Below are 20,259 nucleotides of genomic sequence, written 5' to 3'. Positions count from 1 at the left end.
TGCCAGTCAAAAGTTGAGACACACCTCTTCTAATTTATTGTGTTTTCTTTCTTTTTATGATGTACATTGTAAATTTAATATTGAAGACTATATGAGAAAGTGCGTTCACTACTTTGACTGGTACAGTATCTTGTGGAATAAAGGCACCAATGTGTTACAGTGAAGGTAACTCCTTCATTATTATACAGTAAAACACTTTAAAGAAGGCTACAGGACATATCTGAAGACCTAATTTAAAGTAGATTGATGGAAAAGCTTAACTCAATCTGACAAAAGCTAAGAACTAAGCAAAAGCACACAACACATGCTAGGCTAGAAAAAAAAAGACCCCACCAAAACAGCTCTCAGTCTTCGGAGCGTGAGCTTTGTGTCGGGGCATTGTGCTGCTTTTCACTAAAGCGCAGGAGGCGGTTTTATGCTATACGGTTTCCGCCAGGGCTGTAACTTTGCACAGTGTCAGCCTAACAGCCCAGCGAAAGTGCTGCCAGGTCTTAATTACAGTTTGCAAAAGTAAATAGCACGAGCAGTGCCGGTCTCGCGCTGGCCATTAAAGAAGAGTGATGGAGCCGGGGCTTTTCTGGCCCCACTTGTTTCGCTCACAAAGAGGCTAAGTGGACCTGATTGCCTCCCTCCAGCTTTACTCCCCCCACCAAGTTCTCTGAATCTCTGCGTGGTTCAGAGAGTCTGCTGAACTGAACTCAGAGCCCTCAGCTGATCGGTCATCTCTGAAACTATTACTTTCTACCATTTTTCTTCCACTTACATGTGGCCAATTAAGTCTGGACGTGATTGGTAGCCAAAGTTTGCTTCTTTAGTTTTGCACTAAATCTAAAACGTAGATAAATTAGGTAGCGGTTGCACTAGCAGGTAATAAAAAAGCATATCAGCTCGTCCTATCTGTCAGCGCTAATTACACAAAGACTAAGTGCCCTCTCGAACATCTGCACACGGCATGTCGCAGTGCTCTTTGCTATCTTATACCCTGTTAACATACCCTGTCTATTTTCACGCTTTGCATCCGCACCATTAAAGTAACGTCTGAGTTTAGGAATAAATCTACACTGATGCGCCACTGACTGGTTAAAACCCTGACAACAGTCAATCATCAGAGCTCACCTGCCTCTTAAAGGGAATGACAACTGGCACACTGATTGGTTTATTTCACATTACACCCAAAACACACCCATGATTTTCAGGAATTTATTACATGATTTTTGCGCATTTTGAGCCGTGCAAAGTGTACTTTTTGTGCCCTCATGGTACCAAAGACACACCAACATGCCCTAAATCCGGCTGCCTTATCTGCAATTGACCGGTGCACTATAAATAGCTAAAATAGGGCCAAAAAAAATAAGCCAAACCACCAAAACATTAATTTCTGTTTTAGATTACTTTATATGGTTTAATTAACTATAATAATTGTGATCACATTCATTAGCTTCCATAGCTAGTTCTCTACATTACATTACATTTGGCAGATGCTTTTATCCAAAGCGACTTACAATAATGATGTACATAGGGTAATAGAATACATACAAGTACTTGTTCAAGGTAAAAAAAAAAACATTTTTTACAGGGCCTAAAGGAGGTCAAAGGGAATAATAGTATAGAGAAGTGAAGGAGGGGAAGAAGGAAATGAGGTTAGAAGTAGTTAGTGTGTTAGAGGTGTTAGGAGAGTAAGTGCTCTTTGAAGAGCTCTGTCTTCAGGAGTTTATTAAAGATAGTGAGAGATTCTCCTGATCTGGTAGTAGAAGGTAGTTTGTTCCACCATTGGGGAACTCTGTATGAGAACAGTCTGGACTGCTTTGTGTAGTTTATGTAGTTTGTAGTTTAGAATTTAAAAAAGTAGGTGAGCATTAGGTGTATTTAAGTACACTAGAAGCTATGGTCTTTGTACTCCTTCTGTATGTCAACAGGATCGTCTGTTCTAGGCACTGAAGACGACCTCGCCGTCTCTCTTCGCTTCATGAACTTTGGTGCCAGTCCTCCATCCTCAGACGAAGGCACGCTGGACTCTGGGCTGTCCAGCTTTGTGGAGAACCCTCAGTATTTCTGCGGAATCATCAAGGACAAGGACATGTGTGAGTAAGATGATTGTAGAAAAATCGAAAGTAAATATGACAGAGATAATATAGTACCACTATATATTTTTCTGATATTGCAAAGCAATGCAAACTGACTGAGTTGTTTCTAGGAGTTGTTCCTTAAAGATTTGTGGTCAGCTGATACCAAATCAGTTTTTTTTAATCTACTAAGCTTGTTTTAATTGAAATAATTTTCGTTAAGATGAGCATTTAAAGGATAAACTACTCAAACACTGACTATTAACAGTTTACTGCTCATTTACAGCCCTTAGATACTAAGATACCAATACCCCAAGCTCTTTAATCAGAGCTATCTACAAGCTTGGGAAATGAATATAGTTCAGTCTATATGTACAAACCCTCTAATTAAATAATAATACACTTAAGGTTCGTGCTGTAGCGTGTAATATTGGCACTGCCAACGGCCGAGTGCCGTAGATCAGCACAGCAGTGCCAATATTTCACGTTATAGCACGAACCTCGAGTGTATTATTGTAATTATATCACAGTTCTATTATTGTTTATTAAACTCTGTGAGTTAAAATAGATCCATTGCTGCTCTGTTTGTAGCTGCGCTGTTTGTAGCTGCGCTGTTTGGCTTGTAAGCGCTGCCTCATTGCTAGGTTACCTGTATGTGGTGGAGTAATACATGGAGAGCTTCGGTGACAGTGCATTACCGGCTGATAATGGCACTCATAGAACGCCTCTCAGCCAATCACATTGCAGGGTCCGAACTAACTGTGGTATAGTGGGAGATATATTCCGTCACTTCCTCTCTAACTGCGTGTCGAACATCTTCGCACCCACCTTCTGCCCTTCTTCCTCCTTCTTTCCTTCTCTCTTTTCTCTTCCCGTATCTCTTCTTTTGGTGGTGGGGGGGGGGGGACTCAGCTTCACGCTTTTCCAGCGAAACTGCCCTGAACTCTTGCCCAAATCCTCTGAGTTTGCCCACACCTTTTCCTTCTCATTCCAGTCCAAGGGTGTATACTAATACTAGCAAAATGCTGATTAAGAGAATAAAGGGAAAAAAGGATCATGTAAATATAATAGGTCTATAAGTAATGATATAGTGGTTTGAGTTTACACTAGAGTAACACATTTTTCCAGGATACCCCCCAAGTTTGGATCTTGAGGCTTTTTAATATCTTGTTCAACTCATTCAATGCTACTGTCCTGTACTTTTGGAAAATATGTGCAATAGTGTTTCTTCTAAAAATTATGTTCAAAATCGATTGGCTACAGAAAGCAGCCAATATTACAGTGTTGACCTATGATGATGTTCATCTTCATAAATTTAGAAAGCAGCTATCGATTTGGGATTTTAAGATGTTCCAAACAATATAAATCACAAAACTATCCTGTGTCTGTGTTTCAGGTGTTCAGCACATTAAGAGACAGGACATCATGCTGAAGTGGGAACTTGGAGAAGGAGCCTTTGGGAAGGTTTACCTGGCTGAGTGTGCCAACCTCTGTCCCGACACTGACAAGATGCTGGTGGCTATCAAGGTAAAGTTTACCTGAATGCTTCCTAGACCAGGAAATATTAAAAATCATAAAAAGAAAGAAAACACATTAAACGAGAAGAGGTGTGTCCAAACCTTTGATCGGTACTGTGCTAATATGGCTGTTAAAAACCTGAACCATGTCCATCACTCTTTTATTCAACACAACAAGTCTATCTTTGCTGTGTCTCCTGGACAGACGCTGAAAGATGCCAATGAATCGACTCGTCAGGATTTTCAGCGAGAGGCTGAACTTCTGACCGTTCTCCAGCATGAGCACATCGTCCGATTCTACGGAGTGTGTACGGATGGAGAGCCTCTCGCCATGGTGTTTGAGTACATGAGGCACGGAGACCTCAACCGATTCCTCAGGTCAGTGATGATAGAAAACTGAAAGCATTAAATGAGCCTTTCCAACAAATAACTCCATAGAGTAGGGAAAAATAAGGATTTAATACGCTGACAATTTTGCACGTTTTCACGCCTCCATAGAATGGAGAGGTCTGTCAATTTTACTGTAGGTAAACTTCAACTGTAAGAAGCATGATTCTAAAGAAAATCCAGAAAATCACCCCCCCCTCTCTTTTTCATTCCAGCCCAAGGGTGTGGGGAATACTAGCAAAATAACGGTTTGATACAATAGAAAAAAACAGAACTTAATATTTGGTACAGTACAGGAATTTTGGCCTACTCCTCCATACAAATCTGCTCCAGATCTTTTGAATGTTGTGGCTGTTACTGGTGTTAGCTCCCTCCAAAGATTGGCTGTATGTTTCAGGTCACTGTCATGTTGGAAGACCCAGCCATGACCCATCTTTACTGCTTTTACAAAGGGAAGGAGGTTGGTGGCCAAAAGCAAGGCGATCTTGAGTTTTATTCCATGGCAGCGTCTTGTGTTAAAAACAGTAATCTTTGAGACTGTGGTCCCAGCTCTCTTCAAGCCATTAACCAGGTCATTGACCAGGTCTTCCTGTGTAGTTCTGGGCTGATTCCTGACCTTCTCAGAATAATCTATATCTATATATACAAGTCAAGATCTTGCATGGAGCCCCAGATCCCAGACTGATTGAGTGTGTGGACAGGTATCGCTTCTTAAAGACAGGTCTTATTAAATCTTATTGTTTAAAAAATTCACAAATTCCAATATGGCTGACTTCCTGTTGGGTGGGGCTAATAAAAGCAAATAACAAATATGTGCAGGATCGTAGTATATATGTTCCTTGCAAATTTCGAGAATATTGGAGAAATTTTGCGACCACAACAGCTAATCTATTAGCTGAACCAAATAGGGGGCGCTGTAGAGTCTGCTAGCTACATGTGAAAAATTGATCACAATTTTTGTGAAATGTTTTGAGGTCTTATTGGATCTGCCAGTTTTCAAGAGTTTTTGAGCATTCCTGGAATGTCAAATATGCATTAAAACATAGAGCCGATAAAACATATATATATATGCAAAATTCTAATTTCAGATCAAGGGACATCCTAACTCAAGCAGGCCTGTGATTTTTCAAGAGTTTTCATCCATTGTAATATATTGTAAACACCTAGCAAAACCAAGATTAATTCCATTCCTGTTTTGATGTGGCATCTTATGCAATTCTACTGTCTTTCTAACCAACTCTTTACATAAAAAAAACTGAGCCAAATGAGCCAAAATGGAGAAATGGCGTAAATAAGGTTATAGGGTTATTCATTGGTAGGGTTCAACTGTTACCTAGTAAACCTCTACTCTTAATGGTTACTGGTGGCCTTGCCTCAGGTCAGTGCTGTGGCGCAAGGTCATGTTTAAATGCACTTTGAATTCTGATTTCTAATGCACCCACAAAATGATGTGAGGTTTTTTGTATTATTTAAAGGCCGCATGGGAGCATTACACAGTGTGGTCAGGTCCATGAGACAGATGTTGGTTTGTTGGGTCGGTGCATTGGCCAAAGGTCATGGAGACATCCCACCCATGCCTCTTAGAACATACAAGCCACAAAGGAGAGAAATGTATTAGTGTGGTCAGACTATTATCCAGTCTGAACATCTAAATGCAGCTTCTAGGCCACAATACCTACAAAACAATATGTTCTGTTCTAATGCATCAGCCAGCACTGACGTAAACAGCACACTCAGTCCTCAGTTCACAGTTCTGACAGACAGCAGCTGATATTTTTTGACCAATTTCACCAGTCTTCTGCATGGAAGTGAATTGCTGCACATCGTATAGAATGTAGAGCCATTAGCAAGCGTGCTAATAGACCTGAAGTACTGGAGATGATTAGTTAAAGCAGACAAAGCCTCCATCAAAGAAGCATGTCAAAAGAACTTTAGCACAGTCTATTTCTTTCTTCTTCTTTTTTTTTTGCATTGTGCCGGACACAATCTCAGAGCGTCTTCAGAACAGCTTTAACAAAAGATTAAACATCAGTAGTGCAATTTTGTTGCATTTTCAACCAGAAAAATGATTCTCACATTTCAAAAGAGCAGATCTGTAATGGTGAGATTTTACTTTCTTAGCTCAAGAAAAAAAAAATATAATAAAGACAATGCAGCACCGGAACTAAGAATTTGCTATTGTAAGAATCTCTGCTATTGTAAGCGCTTTTTTTTATTCCGGCAAAACTTTTGACTAAAAACCTGCTGTGAAGAAAGTGTCAGTGACAGAAAACCAGTCAGAATTATTAGAACAAGAAAGAAGAAATGTTGCTACTTAGAAATGTGTAATTCAGACACACTAACAAATCACATTAAAGGTGGTGCTGCTTGTATTTCCTTCCTAAAACTGTGGTAGATCATATTCACAGCTCAAATTCAAAACTATTAGCCAGCAGTGCTAAGCTAAACTATGGGATAGTTTTCAAGACAGGGGCCGTTTCTCAATTTCTGCATTCTTGTCTGTACTTGTGCTTTTGTGGACTCGGAAACGTCATCAGTCGCAGCCCAGGTACTGTTCCATACAGAAGTACACAGTGAGCACAGTTAGCTAGTACAAATACCCGGATGTGTTCTTGCTCCTCCCAAATTATCAAAAATACATGGAAGGTGACTTGTGTGGACTTCGTATAGTCCAACATCCCAGAATGCACTGCACAGCAGTACTGACCTAATGGTGTTAGTAATACTTTTTGAAAATAGTACAGCTGTGTAATAAAATAAAGTGTTATGTTATTTTTAAGCAAGAATATACTGGTTTAGACTTCAAATATGTGGTTTATTTGTTAAAGAAGTGCCTATCTGAAAATGTGCTCCTAGATTTTTAGAATGGTTTCCACTCCCCTGAGAGAATGATGTCATGAAGTACACAGCTGTTTCAATTACAGAATAAAAGTCCCGCTTCCTCTGGAGTATGCACTTGAAAGTCAAAATTATTAAGTCTAGATAGATAGATAGATAGATAGATAGATAGATAGATAGATAGATAGATGTACTTACATATATTTGTGGAGACCCTGTCTATATAATGCCTTTAGCAATTTTGTTAGAACTGTGTTCTCTGGAATAATGGTGCTCCATCCAATATCTTTTTAGTACTTTTGAACATTGTGACCTCCCTGATGACCTTTTAATTGCTAATTGCAATTAATCAAAACCTCACAACTCTCCTTCAAAATCTAGTAGTTAGCCTTCTTGGGAAAGCTAAGACAGTTCCTCCAACAAAAGTTGGATTAATTCTCTTATTAGACCCTTGATGTAGAAACAAAAATCTGCAGGTGATCCAATACTTTTGTCCATAGAGTTTACATTTGAAAAGTTTTGTAGGGTGTTAGGGTTTAGCTTTGGTGTGGTGGTGATCATCCAACATCCTCTACATCTCACTAATGCTTTAGTAATTTCTGGATGCATTCAAAACCACACAGCCTTCTTCCTTGGACAGTAGAGACAGTTACTCCAACAAAAGCTGGATAAATGATCTTATTAGACCCTTGATGTAGAAACAATAAATTAACAGGTGTCAAACCATCACAGATTGTGGAAACTTCACACTAGACCTCAAGCAGTTTGGACTGTGTCTCTCTCCACTCTTCCTCCAGACTCTGGTTCCTTTATTTCCAAATGAAATGTAACATTTACTGATGATCAGTGATGGTTTGGAGAGACATGTCATCTGCTGGTGTTGGTACATTCCCAGAAAATCTTACAGCACTTCATGCTTCTTCCCTCTGCTGACAACTTGTATGGAGATGCAGATTTTATTTTCCAGCAGGACTTGGCACACTGCCAATAGTACCAATTGGTCTAATATAATATTATAATTTTCTGAGACACTGATTTTTGGGTTTTCATTAGCTGTAAGCCATAATCAACAACAATAAAAGAAATAAACGCTTAAAATAGATCACTCTGTGTGTATTACATCTCTTTAATAAGTTTTCAATGATAGTCTTATTTTTTTAGATGTACCTGTATATTTGAAAAGTTGAGTAAGGGGTTAGGTCTAAGCTTTGATGTGGCCATGATTACCCAACATCCAACATCCTCTACACCTCACTTATGCTCTTGCAATTGCTGGATGCAATCAAAAGCAGACATCCTTCTTCTTTGGACAGTAGAACAATAAATGAGCAGGTGCCCAGTACTTTTGCTTATATACAGTATATATTTGAAAAGTTGGACATGTTGGGTAGACAGTTTTGAAGTTGATCATAACTACCTTAACTTTGCTCTTGACCACTCTTGTAATCTCTGAATGCAATTATGTTTTACAGTAATGCTTCAAAATCTAGCAGACAGCCTTCTTCCTTGGATAGTAGAGACAGTTACTCTAACAAAAGTAGAATATACAGTTGCAAAAAAAGTAGGTGAACCTATTGGGATTACTTGGATTTCTGCATAAATTGGTCATTAAATGTGTTCTGATCTTCATCTAAGTCACAACAACAGACAAACACAATCTGCTTAAACTGATACCACACAAAAAAGTATATGTTTGCATGGGTTTATTGAACACAACATGTTAACATTCACAGTGAAGGGGGGGACAAGTATGCGAACCTTTGAATTTAAGAACTGGCTGACTGGTTGATGTCGGCAATCCCTCCAGACCCTGAGGCAGCAAAGCAGCCCCAAACTATGTTGGGATGAGCTTTTGATGATGGTTTGCTGTGCCTTTTTTCTCCACGCATAGGGATTCTTCCTCACCTCATTGATCATTTTGCGCTGTGCTCTTGCAGTCACCTTTACAGGATGACCACGCCTAGGGAGAGTAGCAAAAGTGCTGAACTTTCTCCATTTGTAGACCGTCTGTCTTACCATGGACACGTGAGAATTAAGGCTTTTAGAGATACTTTTGTAACCCTTTCCAGCTTCATGCAAGTCAACAGTTCTTGAACGTAGGTCTTCTGAGAGCTAGTTTGTGTGAGGCATGATTTACATCAAGCAATGCTTCTTAAGAACAGCAAACTCAAAACCGGTGTGTGTTTTTTTTTTATAGGGCATGGCAGCTTTAACCAACACATCCAATCTCATCACATCCTTGCTCCAATTATCTCTTAGAAAAGTAATAAGCCTAGGGGTTCACAAACCTGTACTTTTTCCTCCCTGACTGTGAATGTAAGCATGTTGTGCTCAATAAAACCATGCAACATATTTTTTTTGTGTGGTATTAGTTTAAGCAGACTGTGTTTGTCTATTGTTGTGACTTAGATGAAGATCAGAACACATTTAATGACCAACTTATGCAGAAATCCAAGTAATCCCAAAGGGTTCCCATACTTTTTCTTGCAACTGTGTTTTCTTATTTAGACCATTGATTCTTGGAAGAAATTGTGTAGGTTTAAAAAGTTGTACACAACAGAACAGAGAGTATAAAGAACTGTACCAGATGAAGTGTAGGAACTGTAACAGACTGCATGTACCCACAATCGAACTGTCCAGAAGCACACCCCCCATCCCATAGCGCAGAACACTGTACACTGAAGGCTGCTTCATCTTCTTAAAGATGATGAAAAGTTCTCAGCAGAAGCGCAGGCCTGCTGGAAGATGTGAATAGAAAACGAGACCATATGTCCAGCACAGTGGAGTCTCAGTGACACATCCAGCGCAGTGCGCAAGGAGCCGGTCAGCCAGGTGGTGGGGAGGCCAGATTGGGAGTGGAAATCACATTTCCAGTAGATAGTCTATAGATGGAGTCTCCAGTCTGAGCAGCAGCAGCTGCTGGTCTCCTGCCACCTGCCTGATAAACTAATAGTATCCACACTGGGACCCTCACAAGCACATGGGAACGGCAGCGAGTGACAGAGTGGAGAGGCGCAGATATTAGGATGAATGGAGAGAGAGGGGCTTTGCGCTCTGGAGCCTCAGCCTGACAAGAGGGACTTTATAGCATTAGAGGATGGAGTGCAGAATAGCGTGCTGTGGTTGGATTGCTGTGGTGAGATGGATTGCTATAGAATGTATGAATAGTCTAGCAGAAGCTGCACACATGGTCATAGCTGTGACGAGATCTGCCAGCTGATGAATCTCCACATCCTGAGTAAACTCAGCATCCAGAGAGTTGCAGTAGCGTCTCCTATCTGCCATAATGTTCTCCAAACTTGTACTTGAGCCTCACCAACCGCTTTCTTGGAAATACCTTGCTTATAGAAGACCAGAAATGTGATGGGCATTGCTGCACCACTGGCCACCAGCAGGGAAGCTGGGCAACTAAACTGGGCAACTCCAATTACCAGAATTCCTTGCAATGGTCAGTGACAACCAGCCACACCTGTGCAGTTCTCCCGTCGCACCTTTGTAGAGCGGTGACCAGTAACAGAGGGTATAAGAAAAGTCAAATAAAAACAAGAGGCCCTATCTTACAGTCTGAGTAAGGCACATTGTGGTGTTCATTGCTTTTGAATATATCTATGCCAATGGGCGTTGTGGTCTGGAAATGAGGTGTGTTCAGCTAAATAGATCACTAAAATAGGGCCCTAAGGTTTTCAAGCACCTTAAACATCAGGGACCTGATGTTAATCTGGATTTCTCAAATTTCTCTTTATTGAAAACATCTACTGTTCTACTGTTATAGATCCTATTCCACCTGTTCATGCTCTTCTTAGTTGAATAGCAGGAACATTTGAAGAAAAACTGTTCCTAAATGGAATGAAATCCTTAGAGCAGTGTTACAAAATATAGCAAAAACAAGCAAGATCAAAGCTTATTAAAGACTGTTGTCTGTCTATATTTCTGAAGAAACGATGCATGGACAGGTGTCCTAATACTTGTGCCCATAAGGTATACTCTATTGTATATTAATAGGCATTCTAATAGGTTTTCTGCACTTTTGCTACTGTAATCTCTACTCCTCTCTACACCTGTAAAAGTTTTTGGGAAAATTTCTATGAGAATTTGATTACATTCAGACACTGGAGCAGTAGAAAATCAGATACTGATGTTGGATGATTAGTTATGGATCATTACAAAGGTATTAGATGGATATCCATTATTCCAGGAAACTTGCTTCTTTTTAACAAGTATAAAATTGTCATATTTAAACAGGGCTCACGGTCCAGACGCTCGGATCCTGGACGAGGTGAAGATGCCACCAATGGGTCAGCTGACCCTGCCTCAGATGCTCCAGATTGCCGCCCAGATCGCCTCAGGCATGGTGTACCTGGCCTCACTACACTTCGTTCACAGAGACCTGGCCACTAGGAACTGTCTGGTCGGTGAAGGTCTTGTGGTCAAGATCGGAGACTTCGGCATGTCCAGAGACATCTACAGCACCGATTACTACAGGGTGAGTTCAGAATTCAAATATCAAAAATTCTAATAGTTAGATAAAGATTACCAGGAATGTCCTCATATGGGGACATTACATTGGGACATCTGCTTCTCTACACCATAATACTTATTTTTTTTAAAACATTGATCCTATGGCCTCATATGGGGACACTGCCCCTACCATGTATGGCTCACATGACAACATTACACTCAATTAATTGAAAACAAGACAACAGGAATCCCAGTCAGTAGTTTCTACAGCCAGTACAGACCGAAACATGGGCCAGGTAAAAATTCTTACAGAATTATAAGTTTGAAAATTGTTCCTTTATTTGCTTACTATAGAAATCTCATTCACATTCACATCTGGGAACTGGTCTTTAATCACCTAACTCCCCTACTGAAACAGCTTCACTAATTATTTATTTCTCTTTTCTTTTTGTAGCTGTTCTGCTTTCTTTGATGTTGTTCCTTAATATTTGCTTTTTTCATTATATTTAATCTTTTTTCTCTTCCCTTTTCTTGTTTTCCCCTTTTTTGTTATTTTGCTTATATTATGGTCATTATATGCACGATTCCCAGAATCCCCAGGAGTGATCAGTGGCAACCAGCCACACCTGTGCAGCACTCCTTATAAACCCCAGTCAATCCACACATTCCCATAGCAGCTTTGTAGAGGGTATATGCACAATGACTACAAAAACTGTAACTCTGTATAAACACTAATAAAGCTTAATTGGTCCTCCAAAAAATAAATACTTAAAAATTTGGTGTTTGGACTAACTGGGTCCTTCTGATCCCAAATGGCAAGGATAATTTTCAGTGTTAAAATACACTACAGTCCCCAAATGAGAACATTGTTTTTTGAAAAAAAAAAAAAAGAATTTCTTTATAAAGACCAAGCTTAGTTTTTATACTTGTCCTACTAAGTCCTACTAATCCCAAATAGCTCTGAGAAATAAAAAATGGCACACCAAACAAATTGTACCTAAATTCCTAAATTCATTCGGGATAATTAAAGTATCTATCTGTCTGTCTGTCTATCTATCTTTGATTAAATATGAATAAAATCATTATTATTCTTTTTTAAATGGGTCAGTTTGATCTGCAACACAAAATAAGTTTGAAAAACATCATGAATGTGATATAATTTTGTTAGTACTTTGCTCAAGTTGTTTTTTTAATATTATTTTATTTATTTAATATTTTAATATATTTAATAACAGCAGTGAAGATATTCAGCTTAATGCAATTTTACATTCATGGCATTCTCCCTCACAGTCCTGTAAGGAGCCGGTTGAGATGCTTTTTGCACAGACTTAAAGAATATGCAGAGACCTTGGCAATATTCACTTTTCACTTAAGCCAATTGAATTGGCTTAAATCTGGTTTCCCTTAATATGACCGTATTTTGATGTTTTCAAATAATATCTAAACCACTGCTATTTGCTATTTGTGTGTCTACATAGCTAATCCATATGTGATTTGTGGGCATGAATAAAAATGTTTTTTTTCTTTTCTGATCTCTGCATGAACCATCATTCAGTGTTAATGTGACAGCAGTGCTGTAAATGGATGCAGTTAATGGCAGTAATCACTGAATACTTCTGACCTTTTTTCACCTTCATCTTGCTCTGATAATGAAGAGCCTCAAGCTGCTCACAGCAAATTATCTTCTTGACGACAGTATTTGCTGTTTCTTAGATATATAGGCTTGGAACTAAGGCTGAATCTCAAATGACTCCATATTCCCTATATGTACAGATTTCTGTCAGCCCAAAAAAAAAATGTCTCCACATGCTGCAGTTGGTCTGCAGGTTTAGGTTCAGCAACAGTATGTGCTGAAAGAATGAGGTCAGCTGACTACCTGAATATACTGAATATAGAGCAGGTTATTCCATCAATGGATTTTTTCTTCCCTGATGAACACGGGCATACTCCAAGATAACAATATCAGGATTCATGGTGCTGGAATTGTGAAAGAGTGATTCAGGGAGCATGAGATCATCATTTTCACACATGGATTGAGAAAGTTCACCACAGAGTCCAGATCTTAACCTCATTGAGAATCTTTGGGATGTGATGGAGAAGACTTTGTGCAGCGGTCAGACTCTACCATCATCAATGCTGCTGCAAGATCTTGATAAAAATTAATGCAACACTGGATTGAAATAGCAGAAGCTTATTGAAACAATGCCACAGTGGCCACAGTCCCATTGAACACATTTAGCACCAGCAGAGCTCTTGGTCCAAAAATCTAAAAGCCAGCTGCACTAAATGCTACTTTTTTCATTTTTGTAGCATCAAGTAAATTAATCGTACAGTGAAATTTCCTGTATGTGTGATATAATGTGTTTTATCTTCTTCTTCTTCCATATTAAACTTATATTTTATGCCTATTTATGCCTTTGCTACTTTCTCTCTTTCTCTCTCTCCTTTCTTTTTTCTGTCTCTCTCTCCTTTATCTCTTTCTTCTTTCTCTCTCTGCTTTCTTTTTTTCTTTCTCTCTCACTATCTCTCTTCTTTATCTCTCTCTCCTTTCTTTTTTCTCTCTCACTATCTCTCCCCTTTATCTCTCTTCTTTCTCTATCTCTCCTTTCTTTCTCTCTATCACTATCTATCTTTCCTTTTTCTCTCTCTCCTTTCTTTATTTTTCTATCTCTCCTATCTTTCTCTCTCTCTTTCTCTCTCTCAAACATTTTCTATCTCTTCTTTTTCTCTCTCTCCTTTTTTTTCTCTCTCTCTCTCCTCTTTATCTATCTCTCCTTTCTTTTCTCTCTCTCTCACTATCTCTCTCTCTCTTCTTTATCTCCCTCTTTTCTTTCTCTATCTCTCCTTTCATTTTTTTCTGTCTCTCTCTCTTTCTCTCACAATCTCTCCTTTATCTCTCTCTCCTTTCTCTCTTTCTCCATCTCTCCTTTCTTTTTTCTGTCTCTCTCACTATCTCTCTCTCCTTTATCTCGCTCTCTGTATCTCTCTCCTTTTTTCTCTTTCTGTCTCTCTCTCTATCTCTCTTTTCTCTCTCTCTCTCTTTCTCTCTCTCTCTCTCTCTCTCTCTCAGGTTGGAGGCAGAACCATGTTGCCTATTCGCTGGATGCCGCCTGAGAGCATCATGTACAGAAAGTTCACTACAGAAAGTGATATCTGGAGCTTTGGGGTTGTACTTTGGGAAATCTTCACTTACGGAAAACAGCCCTGGTACCAGCTCTCCAACAGTGAGGTACACCACCACATTTATATTTACATTTAAGGTTTTTAGCAGACACCCTTATCCAGAGTGACTTACAACACTGCTTCATTGTTTACTTAAAAATATCCACAGCTAGTTTGTAGAGACTAGGATCAAGAGATACATCAAGCTTTAATAATGTGTTGGATATTTTTTTTAAGATTAGTTTAGGAACTGTTTAAAAAGATGAGTTTTCAGTCGGCAATTGAAGCTCACGAGTGATTTTGCTGTTCTGATGCCCAGTGGAAGTTCATTCCACCACATGAAAACACAGAAAAGTTGTGATGTGTGTTTTCTGTGTGTTTCGAGGGATGGTTTTTGGAGCTGAGCTGTACTGGAAGCTCTAAGAGCTCTTGGTTCAGATCTGGTTTTGACCATTTCCATCAAGTATGCAGGAGCTGGTCAGATTTCGGATTTCTAGGCCAGAATCAGGGTTTAGAATCTGATGGAGAAAACCTAAGACTGAACTTTGAAAGATTGAAGATGAGTCGTACTGTCGATTTCTAAATGCGGAAGCCACACACTCACAGCGTACACTCTCAGTGGCTTTATAACCCAAAGATACAATATCAGTCCGTTTCCTAAACAGGGATTAAGCGTAGTCCTGGACTACAAAAGGAAAGGAAAGTATTTTCTATGACAATGCCTTGTCCCTGTCCAGGAAACCGACCCAATATGTCCAAATGTTTGTGGACATGCCTTCTAATAAATTCCCATAGCTACTTCACATTGCACTCTTTGCAGATACACAGTCAAATATCTGTTCTTAACTGTTGGACAGTTTTCACAATTACCCATTTAAAAACTTACATGCTAATTTCATACAGTGGCTTGCAAAAGTATTCATACCCCTTGAACTTTTTCCACATTTTGTCACCTTACGACCACAAACTTAAATGTATTTTATAGAGATTTAAAGAGATAAACCAACACAAAGTAGCACATAACTGTGAAGTGAAATGATACATTAAATGATACATTGTTTTAAAAAAAATTGTGTAAAGTGCAAAAGTATTCAGCTTCACTCTGAACCCCCTAAATAAAATCCAATGCAATCAACTGCATTCCGAAGTCACTAAATAAGTTAATAGAGTGCAGCTGTGCATAATTTTGTCTCAGTATAAATACAGCTGTTTGGGGAAGGCATCAGTAGTTTGTTAGAGAACACTAGTGAACAAACAGCATCATGAAGACCGCTCCACACACCTGGCCTTTATGGAAGAGTGGCAAGAAGAAAACCACACTCGAAAGAAAGACATAAGTGCTGTTTGTACAGCAAACATGTGGAAGAAGGTGCTGTGTGGTCAGATGAGACCAAAGTTTAACTTTTTGTCCTAAATATAAAGCGCTTTGTGAGACTGAAAAATAACACTGCTCATCATCCTGAACACACCATCCCCAAAGTGAAACAAGGTGGTGGCAGCACCATGCCATGCTGTAGAGATGCTTTTCTCTTCAACCTGGCTGAGCTTGAGCTGTTTTATAAAGAAGAATGGGCTAAAAATCTCAGTCTCTAGATGCGCAAAGCTGGTAGAGACAAACCCCAAAGCACTTACAGTTGTAATTGCAGCGAAAGGTGTCTCTACTAAGTATTGATATAAGCGGGATGAATACTTTTGAAAAGCATGTATCATTTTTGTTCCACTTCACACTTATGCAACACTTTGTGTTTGTCTAATCACTTAACATGTTAAAAAAGAAATTTAATTTTGTGGTTGTAAGATGACAAAATGTGGAAAAGTTCAAGGGGTATAAATACTTTTGCAAGCCACTGTAAAATTATTGTGGTTACCAAACAAATATTTAACAACAGTAAAGTGTAAGTGGGAGCCCAGGAAGAAAAATACTGCTACTTTAAGTGAAATATCTGATCTGTACCAGCTGATAGTGACACTGTAGAGTTTGTAATGTCTTCCTATCATCTTTAGTCTAAAGTTATGAACACATTTGCTTTATTTCAGATACAAAAATAGTGAAAGACAGATCGAGCTCAGAGCAGCAGCGCTCTCACAGTGATTTAAGCTGTAGACATTCCCTTTGAAAAGAGATTAGTTTGTGCACTTATGACAGAGGGATCAATAGATTTATAGGTACTATAAGTGGTCCAGACCTTTTCAGAGAAGTGACTGAGAAGTGGACTCTGGGTGTGACCGCAACTGCGCCATTACGGGGGAGAAGCCTCTCCACTTTCAAGAGCAGGGTAGATCACTTTTCCCATCGACTCGATTTTAATCCGATTGGGCCTCCTCTTCGCCCTGGGCCGACGTTGTTTAACCTTGTTAACCTAATTCTCATTGGCTCGTAATGGACAGGACTAATCATCTCATTATAGGGAGACTAATTGTGGAGGGTCACAGACAGACTGGCCGTGGCTGGAACTGGGAGTGCTGGGAGAATTTGGGAGAAAGGGTCAATGTGAATCTTTGTTAATTCATCAGAGTGATTGATAGGCCATTTCGGGATGATGTAGTGGAGTGCTGACAGGAGCTCACTATACCATTCAATTAGGTAGGAGACCATGCCTACGGGGGCTGGAGTCACTGGCTGTTTAATGGTTGACCATTGGCCATGGAGAGAGGAGCTTTCTTATCAGACCCTGGTAATGATTAATGCACCAGCGGGAAGAGAAACACTGCAGTCTGTTGAACGTTATGACGTACAGGGCGGCGTCCATCCGAATACAAATACAGTACTTGTGTAGAGATTTAAAATAGTATAAAAATAGTAAGCCAGGTCTTTTAGATTAATCTTTAACCCACAGTCAATTGCCACTGGAAATCAAGAATATTTTTAAAGACTTGCATGTTAATATTCTTTTTGTTTTGTGCATCATACACTGGCAAAAGTCATGGGATAGCTGTATATAAGACTCTCTGGAGAAGACACATCAGAAGCTATTGGTAGAGATGGAACCGATCTGATCCAATATTGGTATTAAAGCCGATAGTCACATTGTTGAATGAATTGGATATCAGACAAACATTCCAGTTCACAGCTTGCGCTTGACCATAAACCAGCCGTAATGTTAGCACAAGACACATCACTGATCTGGATTCCAGTACACCAGTTACCCTAAACCTAAGTGAGCAAATAACAGGCTGCTGCCTTATCTAAAACATTTAGAAACATAAAGAAATGCAGAAATGCGATACTTGACTTGTATTGTGAGTAAAACCAATGTACCAAGGGCTTTAATAATCTCATTTAATCACCAGGGGTGGTATTCTCAAATGTATTTATTTAGAGACATGATTGTATTATACAGCTCTGGAAAAAAAAAAAGAGACCACTTCAGTGTTTGAATCAGTTTCTCTGATTTTACTATTTAAATGAGAAATGGCTAAAATAAAAAGATGCAGAGCTTTCAGGCCTCAAATAATGCAAAGAAAACAAGTTCATATTCATACAGATTTAATAGTTCAGAAATCAATATTTGGTGGAATAACCCTGGTTTTAATTACAGTTTTCATGCATCTTGGCATGTTCTCCTCCACCAGTCTTACACACTGCTTTTGGATAACTTTATGCCTTTACTCCTGGTGCAAAAAATCAAGCAGTTCAGTTTGGTTTGATGGTTTGTGATCATCCATCTTCCTCTTATTATATTCCAGAGGTTTTGAATTTGGTAAAATTCAAAACTCATCATTTTTAGTTGTATTCTTGTTGTTTTTATTTGGACACAGTTGGACCTGAAGGATTATGTCGCATCTTTGAGGGTACATCTGTACTGCTTGTACCTTGTTGAACAAAAATGTACCTATACAATGCATTCTTCTGACTGTGTTTAATCCAAAATAGAAAATTTCTCCTTCCTAAACTGCTGTTTTCTCCGCAGGCGATTGAATGCATCACGCAGGGCCGTGAGCTGGAGCGGCCGCGGACGTGTCCCAAAGAGGTGCACCTCCTCATGCAGGGCTGCTGGCAGAGGGAGCCTCAGCAGCGCCTCGTCATCAAAGACATCTACAGCCGCCTGGTGGCCTTGGTCAAGAACCCCCCGGTCTACCTGGACATATTAGAGTGAAGCGAGAGGACGGCGCAGCTGGCAGACGTTCAGGTCAAGGAGATGAACTCTGTGGAACGCTGGAGACGGAGACGGAGCTGAAGGAACTGTAAAGAGCAGTACGGAACCTGCAGTGGTCCCTGTTGCCTGTATAGCTGCCTGCACTGACTTTGCTACGCCATGCTTGGTCTCTTCCACAGAGCATCTATCAGGCCTGTACTTTCACGGGAAGGGCAAAGAGGGCGAAGCATCTGAACGTACATTTGGAGCTCAGTTAAGTGCAATTCCTTCGAGTATTCAGCAGTTCCGAGAAGCGCAAAATACATCCAGAAATCCAGTGTCCAGGAAAGAGCAGACTGACTGAGACGGAAAAAAAAATGCGAATCCTCTCCGTTTGAGTAGCACCGGAAAACCCTTCCCTTTAAAGGGCCCATATCCTGTAAAACACATTATTCTTGCTTTTTTCAGTTCGTAGAAGAATATAATCATTGTTTCATTATATAAAAATCAATCCATACTCTATACAGTCCATATTATACGGAAACCAAACAGCAAAAACGATAACCAACATGTTTACATAATCTATTCAGCCTACTGCAGTTTTCTAGCGCAGCCCTCGCTGAAGTTACAAAGAGTGTTTCAGCCACCTAGAACAGAGCTCATTTACATATACCATTAACTACATATACCGGTCAATGCACACCAAGTCCTTTCTGTTTTTACAGAACAAAAAAAAAGAGCACAAACAGACTGTAATGCTGTCTAAATATTTAAAGATGTGATTTTAATCATCAAAATCATTAAGACCAATCAGAGTTCAATTCTCATGGCTGCAAACCAAACAAATGAAGACAGCAGCAGAACATCTAATAGCAGAATACAAAAACGCTTTAAATAACTTTAAAACTGTGGAGGATAAAGAGATAATCTGGCTGGGCAGAGCTAAAAAAGCTAAGGAGTTTTTAACAGAGACGTTATGGTGGCATTTTATTATTTTATTATTACCTTTGTCATGGTGCATAGTAGTCTGTTCATGTTTACAGAGAACTGAGAACGAGAGCTTCCCTCACGAATGAGCTTTTGAGCAGAGGAGGAAATTAAAGAGAGCATAAAAAAGAAGAAGACAGGGAGCAGAGAAACAGAAAGAATGGACTTTATGGCTTTATGAGAGCTATGAGGTTTTTATAGTCCCATTTGTCAGAGCACCGAAGACAAAAAAAACATGTTGGAGATTAAAATTGCATGTTTCTGTTTTTTCGTCCACTTGTTTCATTCTAAGGACTGATGATTTTAACGATTTGAAATGATTTTGATCCCTCACAAATGATTTAAATGAACTAAAATACAAGAAATTTTCAGGATACGGGCCCTTTAGAAACCATCAGTGAAAATGTTCATATTCCTTTACTGAAATGTGTTGAAATTATGCATTATGTAGAAACATAATCATCCTTTTATGTGATCTTTCAGTGTCTTCGTCTTGTCATAGAAACGGCTTAAGTCCAGTCGCAGTGTTTTTTCCATGTCGTGCCAAGTTGATTGCACTATTTGAAACTTCACACCTCCCTTTGTCTTGCAATTACCAGTATTAAGTGTATTATTATATAGATCTGTATTATGAGTGCACTGAAATCGCATGTGTGTGACTTCCCTTATTCTTAAACTCACCGCCGCCGCCAGTGCCGCCAGTGCCGGTGCTCTGTGAGGTCCTGTAATTACCTCTCCATCAAGCCCCTCCTTATTCCAGTTACAGCCGGC

At 39.5% G+C, this 20,259-nt stretch overlaps 1 protein-coding gene across 2 annotated transcripts in view; it reads left to right on the top strand.

Moving 5' to 3' along the window:
- The window catches only part of ntrk1 (neurotrophic tyrosine kinase, receptor, type 1), a 58,947-nt gene that overhangs the window by 38,006 nt on the left and 682 nt on the right, over nt 1-20,259 (top strand). Inside the window, exons 12-17 of one of the 2 annotated variants that reach the window (XM_049464851.1) lie at nt 1,932-2,081; nt 3,460-3,590; nt 3,786-3,958; nt 11,048-11,288; nt 14,334-14,492; nt 18,337-20,259. The exon at nt 18,337-20,259 is cut by the window's right edge and continues 682 nt beyond it. In XM_049464851.1, coding sequence (XP_049320808.1) covers nt 1,932-2,081; nt 3,460-3,590; nt 3,786-3,958; nt 11,048-11,288; nt 14,334-14,492; nt 18,337-18,522 — 1,040 coding nt within the window. In that variant the 3' untranslated portion in view covers nt 18,523-20,259. Of the gene's footprint in view, nt 1-1,916; nt 2,082-3,459; nt 3,591-3,785; nt 3,959-11,047; nt 11,289-14,333; nt 14,493-18,336 lie in introns of both variants that reach the window. The other variant, XM_022668704.2, reaches the window with a different exon arrangement.

Source organism: Astyanax mexicanus, chromosome 1 (assembly GCF_023375975.1).
Source record: "Astyanax mexicanus isolate ESR-SI-001 chromosome 1, AstMex3_surface, whole genome shotgun sequence".
In the NCBI taxonomy this organism is placed as follows: Eukaryota; Metazoa; Chordata; class Actinopteri; order Characiformes; family Acestrorhamphidae; genus Astyanax; species Astyanax mexicanus.
This window is presented reverse-complemented; position numbering and strand designations above follow the sequence as displayed.